Source organism: Anomalospiza imberbis, chromosome 5, assembly GCF_031753505.1.
Source record: "Anomalospiza imberbis isolate Cuckoo-Finch-1a 21T00152 chromosome 5, ASM3175350v1, whole genome shotgun sequence".
Taxonomy (NCBI): Eukaryota; Metazoa; Chordata; class Aves; order Passeriformes; family Viduidae; genus Anomalospiza; species Anomalospiza imberbis.
In genome coordinates this window covers 69,649,039-69,667,490 of record NC_089685.1, presented here as the reverse complement: position 1 = coordinate 69,667,490, position 18,452 = coordinate 69,649,039, and the positions used below count along the sequence as shown (strand labels likewise).

The window sequence follows — 18,452 nt, the reverse complement described above, 5'->3', positions numbered from 1 at the left end:
GATGGGTTAATTTGTGTTTAGGCTGATTGACTACCTAAACAATACCAATTATTTACTTGCCTAATCTTGTCTTTCTGCAAATGCAACTCTCTCAGATCACTATTTCAGAAGAGTAGCTTGTGCAGGCAAAGAATGGTAGTTTTAGAGAACTCATATTAGTGAAAGGGCACGTTTGGTGCAGAAAGCTTCATACTTTTGCTTTCATACTTTGTGTTTTTAACCAGACCCTTTATTTATTAAACATGGAAAAATGCTAATAAAAAAATCTAAAATCTAAAACAACTTTATGAATACTTAAAATTATCAGGCTCAGCAGCTACTGTATGTTGTCATCAATTGTCAATTGACCTTTTCTCTTTTTTTCTAATGCTCTTGTGGCCTGGAATTTCCCCAGCCCTCATCTCTTCCATCTCCAGCTGATATCTGTGTAGGTCAGGGTCATCTGAGGGTGGGAGGACATACTGCCACCAGATTCTAAATCATGTTGTACCTTAAAACTCTCAAAAAAAAAAAAAATCCACTTCTCCATTCTGTGCCCTGCAATGATATGCTCCCCAAGCATATCACTGTAGTCATCAATGTATCATAATTATGAGGAGAAGTTTGTAGCTTCAGGTTACACAGAGGTGAATTTCGGAGGACCAACTGCTCAAAAATATTTGTGTACTAGCTTTCCCTGAGCACCAGGAATTTTATTTCATAACATTTTTGTTCATAGCTGTGCAGTGTTGGAGAAATCCTTCCTCTACTTCTTCTCTACGTCTGAGTAGCCAAAGGGAAGGAGAAGCCAATTTTTTTTGTCCTGATACATGTGCTGACCCAGCCTTGTAGCATAGCCACAAAAAAAAGTTTGGGAAGTAGATATTAGCAGTGGGAAAGCAGATGGACGTTTTCCAGCGTTGGAAAAGTTCATCCAACTTTTTTCAGCTGCATTCAAGCATATAAAACCTCTCTTTGTGTGATTTGTTCCCCCCCTCTCCCTTTTCCACCCTTTTCTCAAATGAGGAGAGTATTGTGAAAGGTGAAACAAATCAGATCATGTGAGCTGTGATTTCTCAGTTCTGATTTGAGGGCATTAATTGCAATACTCCTATCTGCAGGTCTGAACATGGCTTGTTTCAAGTGACCCATTTTTTTCTGAGGGGCTCTGCAGTGGCTTCTGGATCATCCTTGAGAAATCTGTTCTGATTGTAGTGGGAGTTGCACAAACAGGCAAGTGTTTTCATTCTTTAAATAAACTTTACAAACAGATTAGATAGTCTTCCTTTGCAGCTTTTCTCTGAATTTTCCTTTTTTAGTTGTTGTCCATCTCTCAGATGCAGAGTTTTAAAAAGCTTTTGTTTTAAATGAGGTATTGAGCTATCTATTGCAATAGACCAAAATACAACTTAATAACAAAACAAGGCTTTCAACACTAAAACATTATGATGTGTCAAAGGATACAGGAAGTTCCTGGGGCAACTGGAGCAGTCCTGCTGAACTGCTGAATGGCAGATCATTTCAAGCATCTGGGCATATAGACAGCACTCTGCAAACAGCAAGAGATCAGGAATACCCTGCATATTATTGCAAAAAGAAAAAAAAATAGTATCCTTACAGGAGGTCAGTTAGGTGAAATAATAAACAATTTTGTCACTAAGAATTATTTCCAACAAGCCAGTGCAAATGAATAAATTGGATGGCACAGTGTTGCTACAGATTTTACCAAATCAAAGCCTGAGTTCTAAGCCACATGGCCTGCAAATTTAGAGCTTCCTAAGACTCCCTGTGCTTCAGCACTACTGCTTTGTTGACCCTTGTAGTTTATTTTTGGACAGAGACTTTGTCTCTTACTCCTCTGTTGAAACTGCCTTTTTAGCATTAAAAGACAGGACAAAGTAGAAAGGGGGATGCTCATGTCTCTAAAAAAAAAAAAAAAAAAAAAAAAAAAACAAAGATGTCAAAACTAGATACTTCAGAAATTAAACAAATATACACTTTGACACATGCATGTCATTGAGCTAAATCGTTTTAAGTAGAAAGATTCAGTTTCAATATCTCAGCATTTTCCTGTAATTAGTTTCACCAGATTCATCAGAGAGGTCCTTGAGCAATGCCATTTTGGCATATGTGCTTTGGTATTTTTTACTGTTTTCTCTTGAGCTCAGATCACTCAGTAAAGAAATCAGCCATGACAATGGAAACCAAACCCAGCAACGTCAGTGACTCAAACCAGGAGGCAGAACCTGACCAGCTTTTGGATGATGATGGAAACAAGAACCCACCAGTCAAAAAGACTTCCTCTTGCACTGGATTGAAGGTTTGGAGCCTTAGCAATACCACCATGAATTACCATTGTTTTTCGTTAAGAAATGTTCAAGATGTGACATGCCAAATTCCTTCATTCCTATCCCTATCTTTTGAAGAACTGGGTATGCACTAGAGGTCCAGGGGACAGTCAGATCTTGAATTTTTTCTAAAGAAAATAAAAATTCATGGTCTACTGTATTTACTCACAAGTTACTTGTAGGTGGATCCCCTTCTTGGTCATTAGAGAGAGGCAGCAGCTTCCAGTGGAAGACTTGAACCAGCCTCAATTAGGTGCCTACAATGCACTTGTCTGGAGGCTGTTGTCACCACCAGTCTTGTAGGGTCAAAATAAGGTGAGGTGAACCACATTTCATCACATGTTTTGTGGCTTACCTGAGGATTGCATTTGAAAACCCAAACAGCCCCAGTGATTTTTTGTGCTTTCATGCTTATCAGCAGTTTGAGATTTCACCAAAACCCTCTGAGAGTATTGCTGGCATAAGGCACAGAGGGTGATTCTCCGAATTTTTTGCCAGTCAAGCCCAGGAAATATAAAACATATCAGGACAAACCACAGACTTGGAAGTTTTCTCATTCCTGACAAAAAGAGAGTAAATATACCAATTTTCAAGCTTTTGCTTGCTGGATTGGTTTCATTTCTTACAGTAGATAGCATTGCAATGTCTAAACCTATATTTACTTTGTTTATTTACCCAAGTTTCTGTTGTATTAGTGCTCTTGCCCAGTGAGCAACAAGTCTATTTGGTTTTTAGACTATGTGGAAATCACTGGATAATATTTAAACAAACTCAAATATTTTTCCAAATAAATCTTTATTTGCAAAACCCACAAGGTGTGTTGGTGGAAGCAACAGTCAAACTACCAGAGACTATTAAGCTTTTCCTTGTGAGATACATGGTACACAAGCAACATTTCAGAATATATCCTCTGAGACAGAGATGAACTCAATCACTTAGTACCACATTCCTCATCCTGATGTATCATAAAAGCTTGCTTAAAGCATCAAAATGATGCCATATGATTGAGTTAGAAAGTGTTATGAATTGGCCTAAAATAAGGGACACGTGACCCGAGCAAGAGGTAATTTGGGCTCAAATTAACTTTACCACTCCAATTTGAGTAACAAATACATCATGGTGATGATCGCTCCACACCATTTTAAACATATTTGATCCCTCCATGACCAGTTTTCCTACCTCTCCCTCACACTTCCTGTCTGGATCTTTCCCCAGGTGTTTCTGGCTGCTCTGTCCTTCAGCTACTTCAGCAAAGCCCTGTCTGGTACGATAATGAAAAGCTCCATCACTCAGATTGAGCGAAGGTTTGACCTGACCTCCTCTACCGCAGGGCTCATCGACGGGAGCTTTGAGATGGGTAATGGATGTTCCCTAACACACAGAGAACTGCTCAGAGACAGCACCTAGCACTAATTCTGGTCCTTTGCCTTGCAGGCAACTTGCTGGTGATTGCATTTGTAAGCTATTTTGGAGCTAAGCTGCATAGGCCCAAAGTAATAGCTGTGGGATGCTTTACTATGGCTTTGGGATGCTGTTTATCAGCCATGCCTCATTTCTTCATGGGATAGTAAGTACTAATTATGGTTAATTTGGGTAACCTAACGTTGGAGTTGCATTGTGCTTTCTGGTTTTTAGATGAAACTTGTTGTACATTTGGCCTTAGGCTTCCAAAGGCCTGTGGAACCTCACTTCCAAGTGCAATGAACCCCACGTGGCACACACAGCACTGTTGTGATGGAGAATGTTCATTTGTTCACAAGCTGTTCAATGTTCACAGCTCGTCTGAAGGGAAAGTTCAACTCCTCGAGAAAATGAGAATATCACAGTACTTTAGTTTCCACTCAGGCTCATTCAGAAAGGAGGCAAAGGATGCAGTAATGCTAGAGCCTGCAGATGGATGAGTGCTGGTAGAACTCATACCAGGTTTTTCCTGTTCCAAATGCACATGCCTGGTTAAACTGATTTTCCGAGTCTGGTTAATTTTTATTCACGTTCTCCAGGCTCAGGGAATTACTGCATTATGCTTATATGTGATAATGTTTCTAGCCATAGCTTGAGCACAGGGATGACAAAAAGAGTAACAAATATTTCTGTTGATTTCGTAAATATATTAGAATGATTTTAGGTATACTACTGCAAAAAGAAAACTGAGGAATGCTTTCTTTCATGTTAGTGGATCTCGCACTAAAACCAGACTTTTTATCAGTTTTTCACTCTTTAAGACAGTCCAAGTATCATACTCATCTACACTGGGCAACTCATGAACCTGAGCCTGAACATCGATAGGGGAACTGCTCTGCACTGTGTTTCTCTTTGGTTCAACCTGAAAAATAAGCCTGCCTGATCTGACAGAGCCAGGGCAATTCCTTGAAGCAGAATGTGTGCTTTACCATGTTATTCTGCTAAAGCTAATTGTACTTTGCCCTCAGCAGCACTCATTTCTGGGAGATGGATCATGTTGAAGCAGCTGAACAGACCAAACACCTATCTGAGATGGAAAGGGAACATTTGCTCAAACTCAAGACATTCATCTTTTTCTCCTTGGCTGTGGGGTCAGCACAGGGAGCTCACTTGGACCTGACCCTCAATTTAGACACCAAAAATTCAATCCTATCTGAAATACTTTCTCAAGCCCTTTTGAATTTTCCAGCTTAAAACATTATGCCTTCCAGACAGAGAATTCGAAGTTTTATTTGTTCTTAATTTCAGTATTTTAGTTTTCTAAAATGTTCTTTAATAATCTTATTTGCTCCTTTGAACTGATATTTAATCAAAGATACCTTTCTCTTTAGGGAAACAGCAGTCAAGGTGGTTCCAGCCCTACCACACTGGTGTTTCCCTGGTGAGCACTGCTTCTAAACCTCCTGTTGTGTGTTTGCAGCTACAAGTATGAGACAACATCACACATAGCTGCTTCAGCCAACTTAACTTCCGCCTTAAATCCCTGCTCCCTACATCAAGATGTGAATGACACTGTCCTGGAAGTCTCACAAGCAGGTATGGAACTGTAAATGAAATACAAATGCAGGAGTTTTGTTTTGTCCTTGGTTGCAAGGACTCAGTTACCTGGACCTGGAGTTGGAGATAGGACAAGAAACTGCACGGAGTTTAACAGAAATAAATGGAGATTCCTATAATCCTCCTTACAATATGGAATATAGCTGTTTTATGTGTTGCTTGTATGGGACACAGGTAGAGAATCTACCCCAGAAAACATCTCAAACTTCTCACATTAAAGATACATGATATTTGCCAGGTAATATATTTATGAAAATATCAATAAGTTTTTATTTTAATGAGCATTCTTTCTGATGGGTGGTACTTACCTGTGCTTTTAGAAATCAAATACAATGGAGGTGGAAGAATGTGTTATTAAAAGATCATGAAAAGTTACAATGGGATTGACAGCCTTTCATTTATCTTCTATAAGGAAATGTTCTTAATACCTTGATCTCTAATCTACTATCATTTCATGTGCTACATTTCCTGTGATTTTCCCCTGTTTCCCATTCAAATATTTTATTACAAAGATGTAAACTCTCCTGTGCAGGCTGTGAGAAGGAGCCATCATCATACATGTGGATATATATCTTACTGGGAAGCATGTTACGTGGGATTGGTGAGACACCAATAACACCACTGGGCATCTCTTACCTCGACGATTTTACTAAAGAAGAAAATGTTCCTGTGTATGTAGGTAAACTCAACAAGAAGTAAACTGGGAGATTGCTAGTCTAGGAGGTTGAGCACCCTGTGCAGAAGGCAGCATTCAGCCATTAGAGGGTACTAGCATCTGCCTCATTATTTTTTTTCCTGCAAGTGTGAGTAATATGGAGGTGGGTCTTGGATGGAAAAAGAGATATGGCTCTTTTTTTAGGTGTGAGAGCATAGTCTGATTTTACTTCAGTAGTTTCCCATTCCGGCAGTTTTAACCAACAGTGCTTGGTTCAAGAGGTCAGCTTTGATTGTGAGTGCGTCCACAGACAGTTTGGACAGCAGCAGGTCTGAAGACAGAAAAATGCTTCTCAGCCATACTGAAAGCAGAGTGCAAAAGATACTTTAATCCTGGGAAGTTATAAATTAATGGTATATACAGGGCTAGGAAAAAATAGGAAGAAACTGATTTGTCCTCACTTGTCAGGATGATGAAAACAAAGAAATTTTCTTTTTCATATAAGAGAAACAAAGAATGTTTCTCTTATGTGAAAAAGAAAGTAGCACCGTTTTCTACAGGTTCTACTGCTCCAAAGGAACAGAGTAATTTTAGCTCCATCCCTTTCCAGATGCTTAGGATTAAAAGGCCAAAAACCCGCTTGGGTAGGTCTGCTAATACATCTGAATACAACCTGAAAATGAAACCTTGGGAATGCAAAGCTCCACCACAAAACTTTGTAAAACATTGTATTTTCAGCGTGTTTGCACACCATAGCCATGATGGGCCCGATGTTTGGTTTCCTGCTGGGATCTCTATGTGCAAAGCTGTACGTGGATATTGGATTTGTGGATCCAGGTAAGCGAAACAGAGGAAAAGTGAAAGTAAGCTAATGCTTGTTTGTAAGAATTCCCTATAAACAGCTGCATATGTTTGCATTATATTAATTATATTAATATATGTTATGTTTTAATTATATTTAATTATTTTTATTGCAGAATTAATTGCAATTTTACTGAATTACTGGAAGCTTTTAGAGTAAAGGCAGAGTTAGACAGGAAGCGCATTTTACAACTGTGCTTTAAAGGATTGTAATACACACTTAACTCCAAGAATTAGTACCAAGAACTCTCACAGGACCAAGATAGTTTGTTTTTTTTAATCTGGAATTTTAACAAAGAGATTCTGCTAGTACAGCAGCCTTACAGTTTGGGGAAATTACCCACCCTTTCCACTGAGTATTTTACATTACACAGTTTTTGCAGCTTTTATACACTTTTATACACAATATACACTTTTTTCCCAGCCCTTGCTTATTCAGATGAAATGAAAACACATGTATGTGTTCACATCTGCACAATGCCAGAGGGGACACAGCAAGCCCTGTAAGTGGTGGCTGTTCCCTTTCAGCAACCTTGCTTTTCTAGCAGGACAGAGAAGTTTTCCAATCTTCAGAATCCTGTAGCTAGACAGGTGAACTATTTTATCTTTGCCCTTTGTTAAGCCAGTGTTTGATTTTATGTAGGAGTAAAAAGAGTGAGCCAATTTCAGTCATGCAGTGAAAAGTCTTGGTCGCCTACCAAAACCGCCAGAATTAAAAACCATAAAAATACAACCAGCTACTCTCATCTTCCTTGGAGTACATTTAAAGCCATGGGTAATTTCACTGACACTACAGAGAATGTCCTATTGCTTAATAGCAACCTACCCAGTTCAGGAAAGCAGAGCATGGGCTCGGGAGCCAAAAAAGCACATCACGCTAGAGGCCTGTCTGCCCCCCTTTTTGGTTTCCCATGTGTTGGGTAAGGACCTTGGTGTTGCTGTGTCTGCCACAAAACATCAGTCAGTGAAAGGTGTAGAATGGCAGATAAAATAACGCTGGACAAACAGGAATGGCTTCAAACCAAAAGAGAGTAAGATTGGGTTAGATGTTAGGAAGAAATTCTTCCCTGCAAGGGCGGTAGGGCACGGGAACCAGTTGTCCAGAGAAGCTGTGGATGCCCCATCCCTGGAAGTGTTCAAGGCCAGGTTGGAGGGTCTCAGACCATCCTGGTCAGCCCCAAGGTGTCCCTGCCCAGAGGACACCTTCCAGTCCAAACCAACCCATGATACTGTAACACCATGCAGGGCATGACTCCTGATGCCTTCACTGCATGGCTGGTCCCTCACTAGGTGTTTATTGCTGGAAGTCAGACACTATAAAATGTAGCTGCCATAGCAGAAAAAGGCTGGGAAGGTTCAGCTTCTTCACTGGGGTGACTTGTGCCTGTTTCCCTCATTTCCAGGGAGCATCACTATCACCCCACAGGATTCCCGCTGGGTGGGTGCATGGTGGCTTGGCTTTTTAATAGGTGGAGCAACCAGTTTCCTATCTGCTATTCCATTTTGCTTCCTGCCAAAGAGTCTGAAAAAGCCAGAGGAAGCCAAGAAGGACAAAACTTCACATGGGCTCTTGGATAACACAGGTGCCGCGGAGAATATGCTTTCTCCTGAAAAAACTAAGCCAAGGAAGTGGTCAGTAATGCTGAAAGGCAAGTGTTTCTGATGTTGTATAAATGTGAAAAGCAATAGGCACAACACACATAGGAAATGTAACAGTATATTTTGTCTCCCCTGCGCTTCCATCTAAAGCAGGCAGCTTTCCCCAGGAAAGGAAAGGTCCACCAAAAATTATTAGAAGTGAAAGAGCTTGCTCAGGACTCTGAGGTTCTGCATGCATCACCTGAAATAAATCATCACCTGAGTGGCACCTTCCTCTAAAATATTGCACTGGAAGAAATTTGAACGTAGAAAAGTGTTCCTGTATCTGAACCTAAAGAAAGTATTCAAAGGCTCCTTTTGCAATATGGAAAGACAAAGATTCATTTGAGAGAGTTCATGGAGACTCTGAAGTTCATTGGTGCCTGATGAAAACACTTCAGTCTTGAATAGCTCTGGTTGTGCAGTCCTTAGGCCAAAAAAAGTGGTGGAAAGGTGATGGAAAGAAGTGGCTTTGCTTCATTTGTCAAATTTTTTGTTCAGATCCCAGTGGAAGACACTGGACATCCCCACTGAGGCAGCTGTCACTTAGCCTTGAACCTGTGATAATATTCATGCAAGCTGAACAAAGCCTGTGCTGTGTGGAGCCCCTTAATCTTCATGTGCATATCTCAGTGGAGCAGCCAGGCCTTAACCCATCTGTCTGTCTTCTTTTAGGGCTCCCTTCCTGTATCTCAACCTCTGGTGTTTTTCAGGAACCTGATTTTGCTTTCAGATACCCTCATGCAAATGGAGATCGGTACAGCTCGCACTTGGACAGCTGAGAGCAGGACCTTGCCCTAAGTTTTGCAGGTTACTCAGCAGTAATTATGCCATGCATCTTTCAATGCCAACTCATATGTCCCTTTCTTTCAGATTTCTATAACTCCCTGAAAAAAGTGTTGGGTAATCGAATGTACTTTACATATTTGTGTTGCTCACTGTTACAGTTCAGTAGTTTTATTGGTTTCGTGACTTACAAACCAAAGTACATGGAACAGCAGTATGGACAGTCCACATCCAAATCCAACTTTCTAATAGGTGAGTTCCACCGTGCAAGGACTGCTTGTGCTGTCAGCAGTGCATGGGGATGGGTTCTGGTGTGCTTTATCTGGGGCTCAATTCCATTCAGAACAGGTGGAGGTAAATGGTGGTCTGACCTGAACCTGAATTATAAAAAATACAGGGTTTCTGCCTGTGGGACCATAAGAAATGTTTAAGTTATATTACATTGCATTGCATTTATATTATATTTATACTAAGGGCACCCCAAATAGGCAATGAGTGTGGTGTGGAAGTTTTAGTTGCTGAAGCATCTGGCGAGTTCCTTGCAATGGAAGTGGGTTTGGAGTGTTAGACACTTCACAAACAGCATGTGCAACCCAGGGGCTGGCTGAACACAAACCTTTCTGAAGTCGTAACACACCATAAAGCTGCCAGGAACAAAAAAAAAAAATAAGGACAGACTTTGGCTCTTAAGACTGTAATGTTTAAATCTAACATTCCCCTTCTATAATCTCTTTCAGGAGTGACATCCTTACCTCCTGTAGGTCTTGGAATTTTCCTAGGAGGGCTTATAATGAAAAAGTATAAAATGGGCATCATTGCAGCTACGAAGTTTTCACTTACTATGTCATTTTTGTCCTATGCCGTCAGCTTGTTACACTTTTTTGTTGGCTGTGATAACCACATGGTGGCAGGAATGACAGTGTCCTATGAAGGGTGAGTATAAAATAGAAAAAAAAAATATCGTGTTTTTCTCCATAGTTCTCAAAAAATGTACTGTGACATCAAGGCTAAAGGAGAAACATGCTATTGCAATGCTTGAGAGAAAGCGACCACTGCCACATGTCACTGGGGTAGTTTTGTTGGTCAGCAGAGTGTCACCTGACAAAGCCCAACACTGGTTAAAGATTAATTAGGAATTGTTTCATTAGCAATGTAGGTTGTTTTGCTGGGGGAGGGTGGGAGTATTGCTGTGCAATGTTTTCACTAGGAATGTAAATGGTGGACCAGGTAATATGCTTAGGAAGCACTGGCATGAAAAAATGGCAAGCACATCAGTTTCATTTACCTAGAAAGGAGAAGATGAGTGAAGACGTATCTTTTTGCTCAATACACAAAGGATGTCTGAAAGCAAAAGAGAATACTAAATTCTTCATATCCTCTATGAAAAGTTAGGCTAGGCTTTAACAGAGGAGTATTTTTTAACTACAGAGACCAGGAGATTTGGTTTCTGTCACCGGTGCGTTTTCACCAACTGATAAAGATATGCTTGATAAGACTGTGACAACTCTTGCTAGCTCTAAATTCGGTTAGGGGTGAGTCCAAATGACCTCCCCCTCCTTTCTCTTTTCTGTCTACACCTGTAAAACCAGTAGCAATGTATTCATATGTTTTAAAGTTCTCTACAATCTAGTAATGGCTTTAATGTCAGTGCAAGTAGGATGGAATCTCAAACAGACCAATAGAGATGTAGAAACTCAGTATGAGGCGGGGCTCAGAACAGCGACACTGTTGCACAGAAGGCTCTTCACTGACTTCAGCACTGAATTAAAAATGTCTCACGCTTGTCTGAACTTAATTTCCAAGCAACCCCATTCCGTACCACAACAATTCCCTATTTTCGGAATGCAACTCTCACTGCAAATGTGCATCCAATGTGTGGGATCCTGTGTGTGGAGCCAATGGGATCACCTATGTTTCAGCATGTCTGGCTGGGTGTGGGACTTCCGTGGGACATGGAAAGAACACAGTAAGAGACCCTGCTTTGGTTCCCGAGGTTTCCTACCACCTTATTTTCCATGTAGCATCAGGGATTTAGTAGGATAATGCATTTCAGGAAAGCCAAAGTTACTGGGGACTCATCAGTAAGGGATTTTTGATTTCTGGCTACAAACAGCACAGAAAAGATAGATTTCTCCGAGTTACTGCACATTAAGCAAAAGGCCCTAGCTCCTTGTTCTAGATATTACCTTTCATCTTCTGTAGGCTGAGCACAAGAGGGGGAAACACACAAATCAAATTGGTTTCATGTTGCCTGAAGGTTGTCTATAGGTTTTGCCTTTCATAAATGCCATTTTGGCTGCCCTGAGGCTTTACCTAACAGCTGAAGTACAACTAAGGTAGAGTAGTATCTTCCCTGCTGATCTGATCATTAAAGTATGAAAAATGGGTTAAGGAAAGGCAGCTTTTTTCCTCCATGTGAGACTTTGGGATGTCAGGAAACTGCTTGTTTTTCTCGGTGACTGATTTTTGCTTGGCATGGAAATAATGCCCAGAGTCCTAGAGACAAAGCCCCAGTCCACAGATGTAAACCTTCACTGGGCTGTGCCATTTGCATGTTTCCTGATGCCAGGAGATCACTCCAGAACACAAATGGCCTGGAGCCATCTCTTTACTCTGTTTTCTCTGCAGGTGAATCCCCATTTCACGAGCAGTAGCCTACCAAACCTGTTTTGTGTCTTCCAGGTCTTCCATAACTGCAGATGTCTTGAAATCAACAGTTCCTGGACAGGAAACAATTCTGCCACCTTGGGGCAATGTCCAAAAAGTGATGACTGCTCGATGAAGTTCATTTATTACACAGTAATACAAGTCATCGGTGGCTTTTGCTATGCCCTGGGAGCCACTCCTTCATACATGCTTGTATTTAGGTGAGTACAGCTGGCTGTTGACCAGGGGCTTTCTAGGGAGGCTTTCAAAGTCATGTTTGTTTCCTTACCTGAGGGTAAAAAGGAGTTTCTTGCTGATCAGGAGCTGTAGTGGTACGACAAGGAGTAATGGGTTCACACTGAAAGAAGGAAAGTTTAGATTAGAGGAAATTCCTCCCTGTGAGGGTGGTGAGGCCCTGGCCCAGAGAAGCTGTGGCTGTCCCATCCCTGGAAGTGTCCAAGGCCAGGTTGGATGGGGGTTGGAGCAACCTGGGATAGTGGAAGGTGTCCCTGCTCATGGTTTTGGAACAAGACAATCTTCAACATCCCTTCCAAACCAAACCATTTTGTGATTCTATGGTTCTGTAATCAGGTTTTCCAGAACATGTCCTTTTTTCTGCTTGGATTTTGAAAGTGCCACGCAGTTGCCAGGATTTCTGGATGTGCAAGGAGATGGCAGAGGCTGGAGATATAATGAATTCAAGACCAGTGCCCATTTCTGATGCCTGCAGCTCCCCATGAAACAGATGAGCCTATTGCCAGGAGGCTTTGTGCTATCCAAGATGTGTCCTTGTACTGAGGAATTCTGTTCAAGCACAGAAAGATGCTGCACTAACCCTGCTACCCGCAGCTCTTTTGTCTTAGGGCAATAGGATATTTCCCATTAAATATTCCAGCAAGTGAGGGAAGTGTATGCCCAAGAGTGAAGGCAGTTGGAGAGATCATTTCCAGCAGGTCAGGATAGACTCTGATTATGGCTTTAAAACTTCAATTCCTTAATTATATATAGAGAATTGACTTGCCAGGAGCTATTTGATGAAAATCAGTCGATTCATTCACCTTTTTCATACCACTTAACACACTTCAGCAGATGAAGGAAGCACTCTTCTTCCAAATGTTGGCTTTCCCTCAACAAGAGTATTAAATTCAGGTTATTTAATAGCAGTTTAATAGGCATGTCTAAGCACTAAATAGGCCAACACTTCTTACTTATCCCTCTTTTTTCCCAGATGTGTCCAGCCAGAGCTCAAAGCTCTCGCAGTTGGTCTATTCACACTCGTCATGAGAACTCTGGGTAAGAGAAATCATGGCAGGGTCCAATCCACCTCGTGCTGCTCTGGGAGCCTGTAATCACCACTGAGGGAATACAAAGCTGATTTCTAAGAAGATGTCCTCTCTTGTGAAATCCTGTCACATTTTTGCTTGTCTCCTTGCAGCTGGGATTCCAGCACCAGTTTATTTCGGTGCAGCCATCGACAAGACGTGCCTGAAATGGGGAAGCACCAGCTGTGGGAAGCGAGGGGCTTGCAAGCTCTATGACTCCAATGCAAACAGGTAAAGCCAATTAGGGCCCAAAAGCCCTCTCTGAGGAAAGACATGCTCGGTTCTCTTATACTGAAGTGTGTGATCCAAAATCATGGTCAGATATCAGCTCTGGGCTCAGCTTTAAGTCGGTGCAGAATTCCTGAAATTGAACAAATCAAGATCAAATGTTAAGCTCTCGATTTTTAGTCAGTTTTTATGTTGTACAAAAGAAATTTAATATTGATTTACTAAAGAAATATGGATATTGATCTGGTACCGATATCCAACTGTGACAGACAAAAACTCTCTAACAGTTTAAAGTTAGAAAGTGTATGTTTATTGCGACGCCGGGCGGCGTGCGGGATAGCTCCCAAACACACACTGCACCTTTCAGGTGATTACAGAGTCCTTTTATCCATACAAGTATTGAATACCCAAAATACAAATACATATTCATCATTTTGGTACATCCCACCTCGCTTCGTATGCTAATCATTTCAAAGCTATTAAGCATGCGTAGTTTGTTCTTTCAAATGGGTCGGTGGTCCCTTTCATGGGGAGGGGTCCCAAAATGAGGAAGTAAATGAAGTCTTCCTCATGCTGACATTTCTACCTTTTCAATGCAAATATGACAAATGAACCTTGGTAGAGCTCCCATTCCCTGTCTTCAATTGGTTTCAGAGCAGAGGAGGCCCACAATTGTCTTATGTTCCTAAAAGCTCTTTGTCAGTTTCTGTATTCTTCATTACAAACCCAGCTAACTGAACGTTGTGTTGACAAGCAATTATTAGTTAACTACTAACTCTTAACTTCATCGAGGCCTACTCACTTATTTTAATTAACTCTAGTAAGGCTTATCTCTAGCTAAAATATTAGCTCCTCTAAAATCTCTAAATCCCTTAACGTGTATGTTTCAATATCCATGTCAGAGATTTCTGGAACGAATTGTGGTTTTTTAATATACTTAGAGCTAATTAAAAATACCTCAGACTTTAGGACTTTAAAGACGAAAGTTACCCAAATTTACCTTATTTGCAGGTAGTTTGTTCACACTGGCAGCAATGTTAACTCTGTGCAGTGGCCACTTTTGAGAGAAAAGTCCATGAAAGAATATTGTACTGAGTAGGTGTTCACTATCAGTCCAGTCTCCTGGGGGAACGCTCCATAGATTTTTCTCAGTTTCACTCAAGCCTTGGCCACTTCTGATGTGTTTTTTACATGCAATAGACCACTCCGGTTGTCTCAATATATTTCTAGCCCTAAAGAGTCTAAAGCCTTAAAGTGATCCAAATATCTTCAAAAAAAAAAGAAAAAAAGGGGGAAGATGATGGAAGTTTCACTTTGAAACTATCTTCATAAGCAAAAAGAAGATTATCAGTTCTTTAAGAGAAGTTTTTGCAAGTAAAAATGTCCAGGTTTTGGTATCATTCACAAACAATGAGTTTTAATGTGTTCCCCTAAGCTTTTCCTTGTATATATGAGAGCATTAAAAGCCATTAAAGTGATTTTCTTTAGTGTTTTTGATAAATTCAACACCCGGCCCAATCTTCTATACTCTGTCCCACAGGTATGTCTACCTTGGTTTAGGAGCAATTTTAAGAGGTCCTTCCTTCTTGATTGGAATAATTTTTTATACAATGATAAAGAAACACTTTCAGAATAAGAGCTCCAGGCCTGTAGAGAACGGACAAGAAGATGCTGCTATGAATAAAGAAGACAATTGCAAGATCAAAGAACGTTTGCCAGGTTCTTCTGATGCAGAGAATGAATCCTCTATTTAGAAAGAAATTTAGACATGTGAATCAGGTCAGCTTCTCTTAGAAAGACCATTCAAAATGCTGTGAGTAACTAAATAATAAATAATAACACTGTACAGAGAGCATAACTAATAGCAAAACTGCAAACAACAACAATAAACACTAACAAACGAGAATGAAAGTGCCTGATGTGTGCCTGATTACCAGTTACAGAACGAGTTACAGAACCTGAACCAAATTCCCAACAGACAAAGGAAAACCTCTTTGGGAGATCTGACAGAGCCAGTCTGGCTTTTTTAGTGGGATCAAAGATGCTGCCAGAACATCCCCGTGCCAAAGGCCCACAAAAAGTGATCCTGACCTCGTATGCAGATCCGTGCAGGGGACTGACACAGCAGGGACAAGCTCGAGGCTAGGACAAGCTTTCTGATTCCTTCAAATGCAACCAAAATTCATGGTAAGCCGAAGCATTTAAGCCAAACACCTCACCAAATTGCATCATTGCACCTGGTTTTCATCTCAAAATTGGCAAAAGCAGTAATTTCCCAAGAAGCATTTTGTCTTACCTCAGCTGAAAAAGTTACGCCTGCTTAAAACTACAGCCATGTTTTCATAAAGACAATGGGTTTTGGTTGGGTTTTTTTTGGTGGTTTTTTTTTTTTTTTTTTTTTTTAAGTCTTCGAGTCGTGGAATTTTATTCAAAAATACCTTTTTTTTTTTTAAGTTTTTAAAGAAATTCTGAAAGCCAAGGATGCGATGCCCGGCAGAGGGCACCCAAAGGACAGCGTTCCTCCCAGTGAGCATCGCAACTATCGATGTGTTTGTCCCACTCTCTTCTGGTTTTCCCGAGAGAAATTCATCACCAGCCAGGAAAAACACCCATCCGTGTTTCCACACACCTGGAAATCCCCTCGCCTCATGTGCTTTAGCTCATCTACTCAAAGCTGCATTTATTTGCTGGTTTGCTTTCATTGTACTCACATCACTTGGAGCTGGACAACTTGTTATTAAAGTTTGAAGTGAAAAAGATGAGCACTTTAAATAAAAAAGATGAGCACTCGAGTACCACTTCAACAACAGGGAGGCTGACACTAAAATAGATGCTCAAGGCTCAGTGGGATATGGTTAATAGACATATTAGATGTAAAATATATGTATATATATATATGTTGAGCAAAATGCTGAATTGTTTTAAAATGTGTTGTCTGTCATGACAATCACTTAGCAGTGATTGCAGCAGCTGAAGGGAGAAGATGGGACATTTTTCCCAAATGAAGTGATATTTACTGAAGGTAGAGGTTGTCCATCCATCAAAACTAGAGAAGTTCTTTATTCTTCTTTAGCCTGGAGAAAATGAGGCTCAGGGGAACTTCGTGGCTCTCAACAGTTCCCTGACAGGAAGATGTAGCCAGGCTCTTCTCTCAAGTAATCAGCAAGAGGAGAAGGGGAAATGGCCTCAAGCTGGGCCAGGGGATGTTCAGCTTGGCCATCAGGAATATTTTCTTGACAGAAATGCTTGGAACAGAGTGCCCAGAGTCACCACCCCTAGAAGAAACACACCAAAGGTGACATGCTGTAAGCGGCAAAATAAATTTACATTGCTCACTGCTTGCACAATGGGCAGGAGAAAAACATGGAAAAAGAAGAAAAGTCTTTTCCCATCTTGCTACTTTCTGTGCCTAAAGCAGGTGAGGGAATTCTTTTTGTCTTTTCTGTCACTGCTGAAAATAATCAGTGGAATCTTTCCCACTTTTTTTTGGACCTGATGTCCAAAATCAATACAGAAATACTTTTTAGCTAAGCATCGTTTTCTTAAGTTGTTTCCCCTTTTCTTGAGTATCTCCTCTTCAAGACAAAGCTAGAACAAAAAGCTAGACAAAGCTAGATTAAAAAATAAATAAATAAAAGTGGTTTTCCAAGTCTGTGTGCAGAGCTTTATGTCTGAACCAATGCAAAACATGAGGAAGGCTCATTCTTTTTTTATGTGGTGCATACCATCCCAAGGATGCTGCCATAGGTTTATTCTGTAGGAGAATCTACAGGCAATAAAATACATCACAGACATATGACACAAAGACAAAAAAATCTGTCTGTTTTGTTTTGGTGACAAGGCCTCTACTGGCCAGATCCATCAGATGTGAACAATTTTATTTTGTCCAAACTGGGCGGTGTAATCTAAAACAGTGTTAAATGTTATCACTATTATTTTTTTAAATTTCAGAATTTATCAAGTGAGTTTTTTTTTGGCAAAACATGCCCATCTGACAGGCATTTTATAGATATAGATATAGATGATATAGATATAGATAGATATATTATATATCCAGTGCAACAGAACAACAGAACTGATTTTGGTTTCAAACAAACATATGCCTTTTCCTTTCTAATAAAACTCTTGGAATTTGAAAGAAAACATAAATTTAATGCATCAGTGTGAAATATGAAAATACGAGGGACAACCTAGAGTTCTGTGCAGGCCCACCCTGAGGGCCCTGTGGGATTAGGGTCACAACCTGACCAGGGATGGATGCTGTGTTCAACTCCCTTCAAGGATAAATGTCCTATATGCAGTCAGATCTCTCAAGTCTTTCAAAATATCTAATGGTTTGCAGCATTCACCTGAAATCCTAGCACTTATCAATTATTTTTAAAAGACACCTGCAGTAAGAGCACTGATTCGTTTTCTTGGTGCTCCTTCTTGTGCATGCTTTCTGGAATTCCTTACTTACGCTAAGTAGCTGCAAGTATTTACTTGCAAAAGCTCCTTAGTTTCCAATTATTCATACTATTCTTTTTTCCCCCCCTTCTTGAAAACAGATTTTTGAAGGAGAATTCAATAGCTGACTCATTTCTGAATCATCATTAATTTCAGCCCACTAGTCTTTTTTTTAATCCTCATTTTAATACACAGGATTTAAAGTTGTTTGTTTTTTCCCTTGACTTCAGGAATGCATTGAGTTGCTTAAAAAGAAGCGTTATGGAGAGTAAGAAATGCTTTTGCCATCCAGGTCTCACAAATGCCCTCATTCCTGCCCTGTTTGACAAATCCTCCAGGGATACAGGAATTCAACAGCTACTTCAGAAGGTCACCCAAGCATTAGTAGGGCTGGAAAACCTGGTTTTTGGGCCAGTTGTCATCATCTCTATATTGATGACACTAATGGGGAAGGGATTCACTTTGCAGTCAATTTGAACTTGCAAAAAATGTCAATATTTGCATGGAAAGAAACAGCAGGCAATG

The 18,452-nt window shown here is 40.5% G+C and overlaps 2 protein-coding genes across 4 annotated transcripts in view; both read left to right on the top strand.

Moving 5' to 3' along the window:
- The window catches only part of LOC137474866 (solute carrier organic anion transporter family member 1C1-like), a 32,745-nt gene extending 31,409 nt beyond the window's left edge, over positions 1–1,336 (top strand). For all 3 annotated transcript variants that reach the window (XR_010999535.1, XM_068191872.1, XM_068191873.1), the window contains one exon: positions 1,101–1,336. Coding sequence is in view for 2 of the 3 variants with exons in the window: in XM_068191872.1 (XP_068047973.1) it covers positions 1,101–1,188 (88 nt within the window). In the remaining variant the exon portion in view is untranslated. The remainder of the gene's footprint in view (positions 1–1,100) is intronic.
- Positions 1,337–2,119: 783 nt separating this feature from the next.
- LOC137474870 (solute carrier organic anion transporter family member 1B3-like) lies at positions 2,120–15,392 on the top strand. Its single transcript, XM_068191882.1, has 14 exons — positions 2,120–2,299; positions 3,543–3,684; positions 3,762–3,894; positions 5,209–5,324; positions 5,878–6,024; positions 6,739–6,837; positions 8,265–8,510; positions 9,373–9,537; positions 10,023–10,218; positions 11,089–11,251; positions 11,968–12,152; positions 13,160–13,224; positions 13,367–13,484; positions 15,022–15,392. The coding sequence occupies exons 1-14, from the start codon at positions 2,171–2,173 to the stop codon at positions 15,233–15,235; spliced, it is 2,118 nt and encodes a 705-aa protein (XP_068047983.1). The 5' UTR covers positions 2,120–2,170; the 3' UTR covers positions 15,236–15,392.
- The last annotated feature ends 3,060 nt before the right edge of the window (positions 15,393–18,452 follow it).

Excerpts from the sequence above, each read along its gene's own strand:
- LOC137474870 (XM_068191882.1), top strand. The coding sequence starts at position 2,171 with ATGACAATGGAAACCAAACCCAGCAACGTCAGTGACTCAAACCAGGAG. Across the intron at positions 3,685-3,761 it reads CGACGGGAGCTTTGAGATGG|GCAACTTGCTGGTGATTGCA; the intron begins GTAATGGATGTT and ends TTTGCCTTGCAG. Across the intron at positions 8,511-9,372 it reads GTGGTCAGTAATGCTGAAAG|ATTTCTATAACTCCCTGAAA; the intron begins GCAAGTGTTTCT and ends CCTTTCTTTCAG.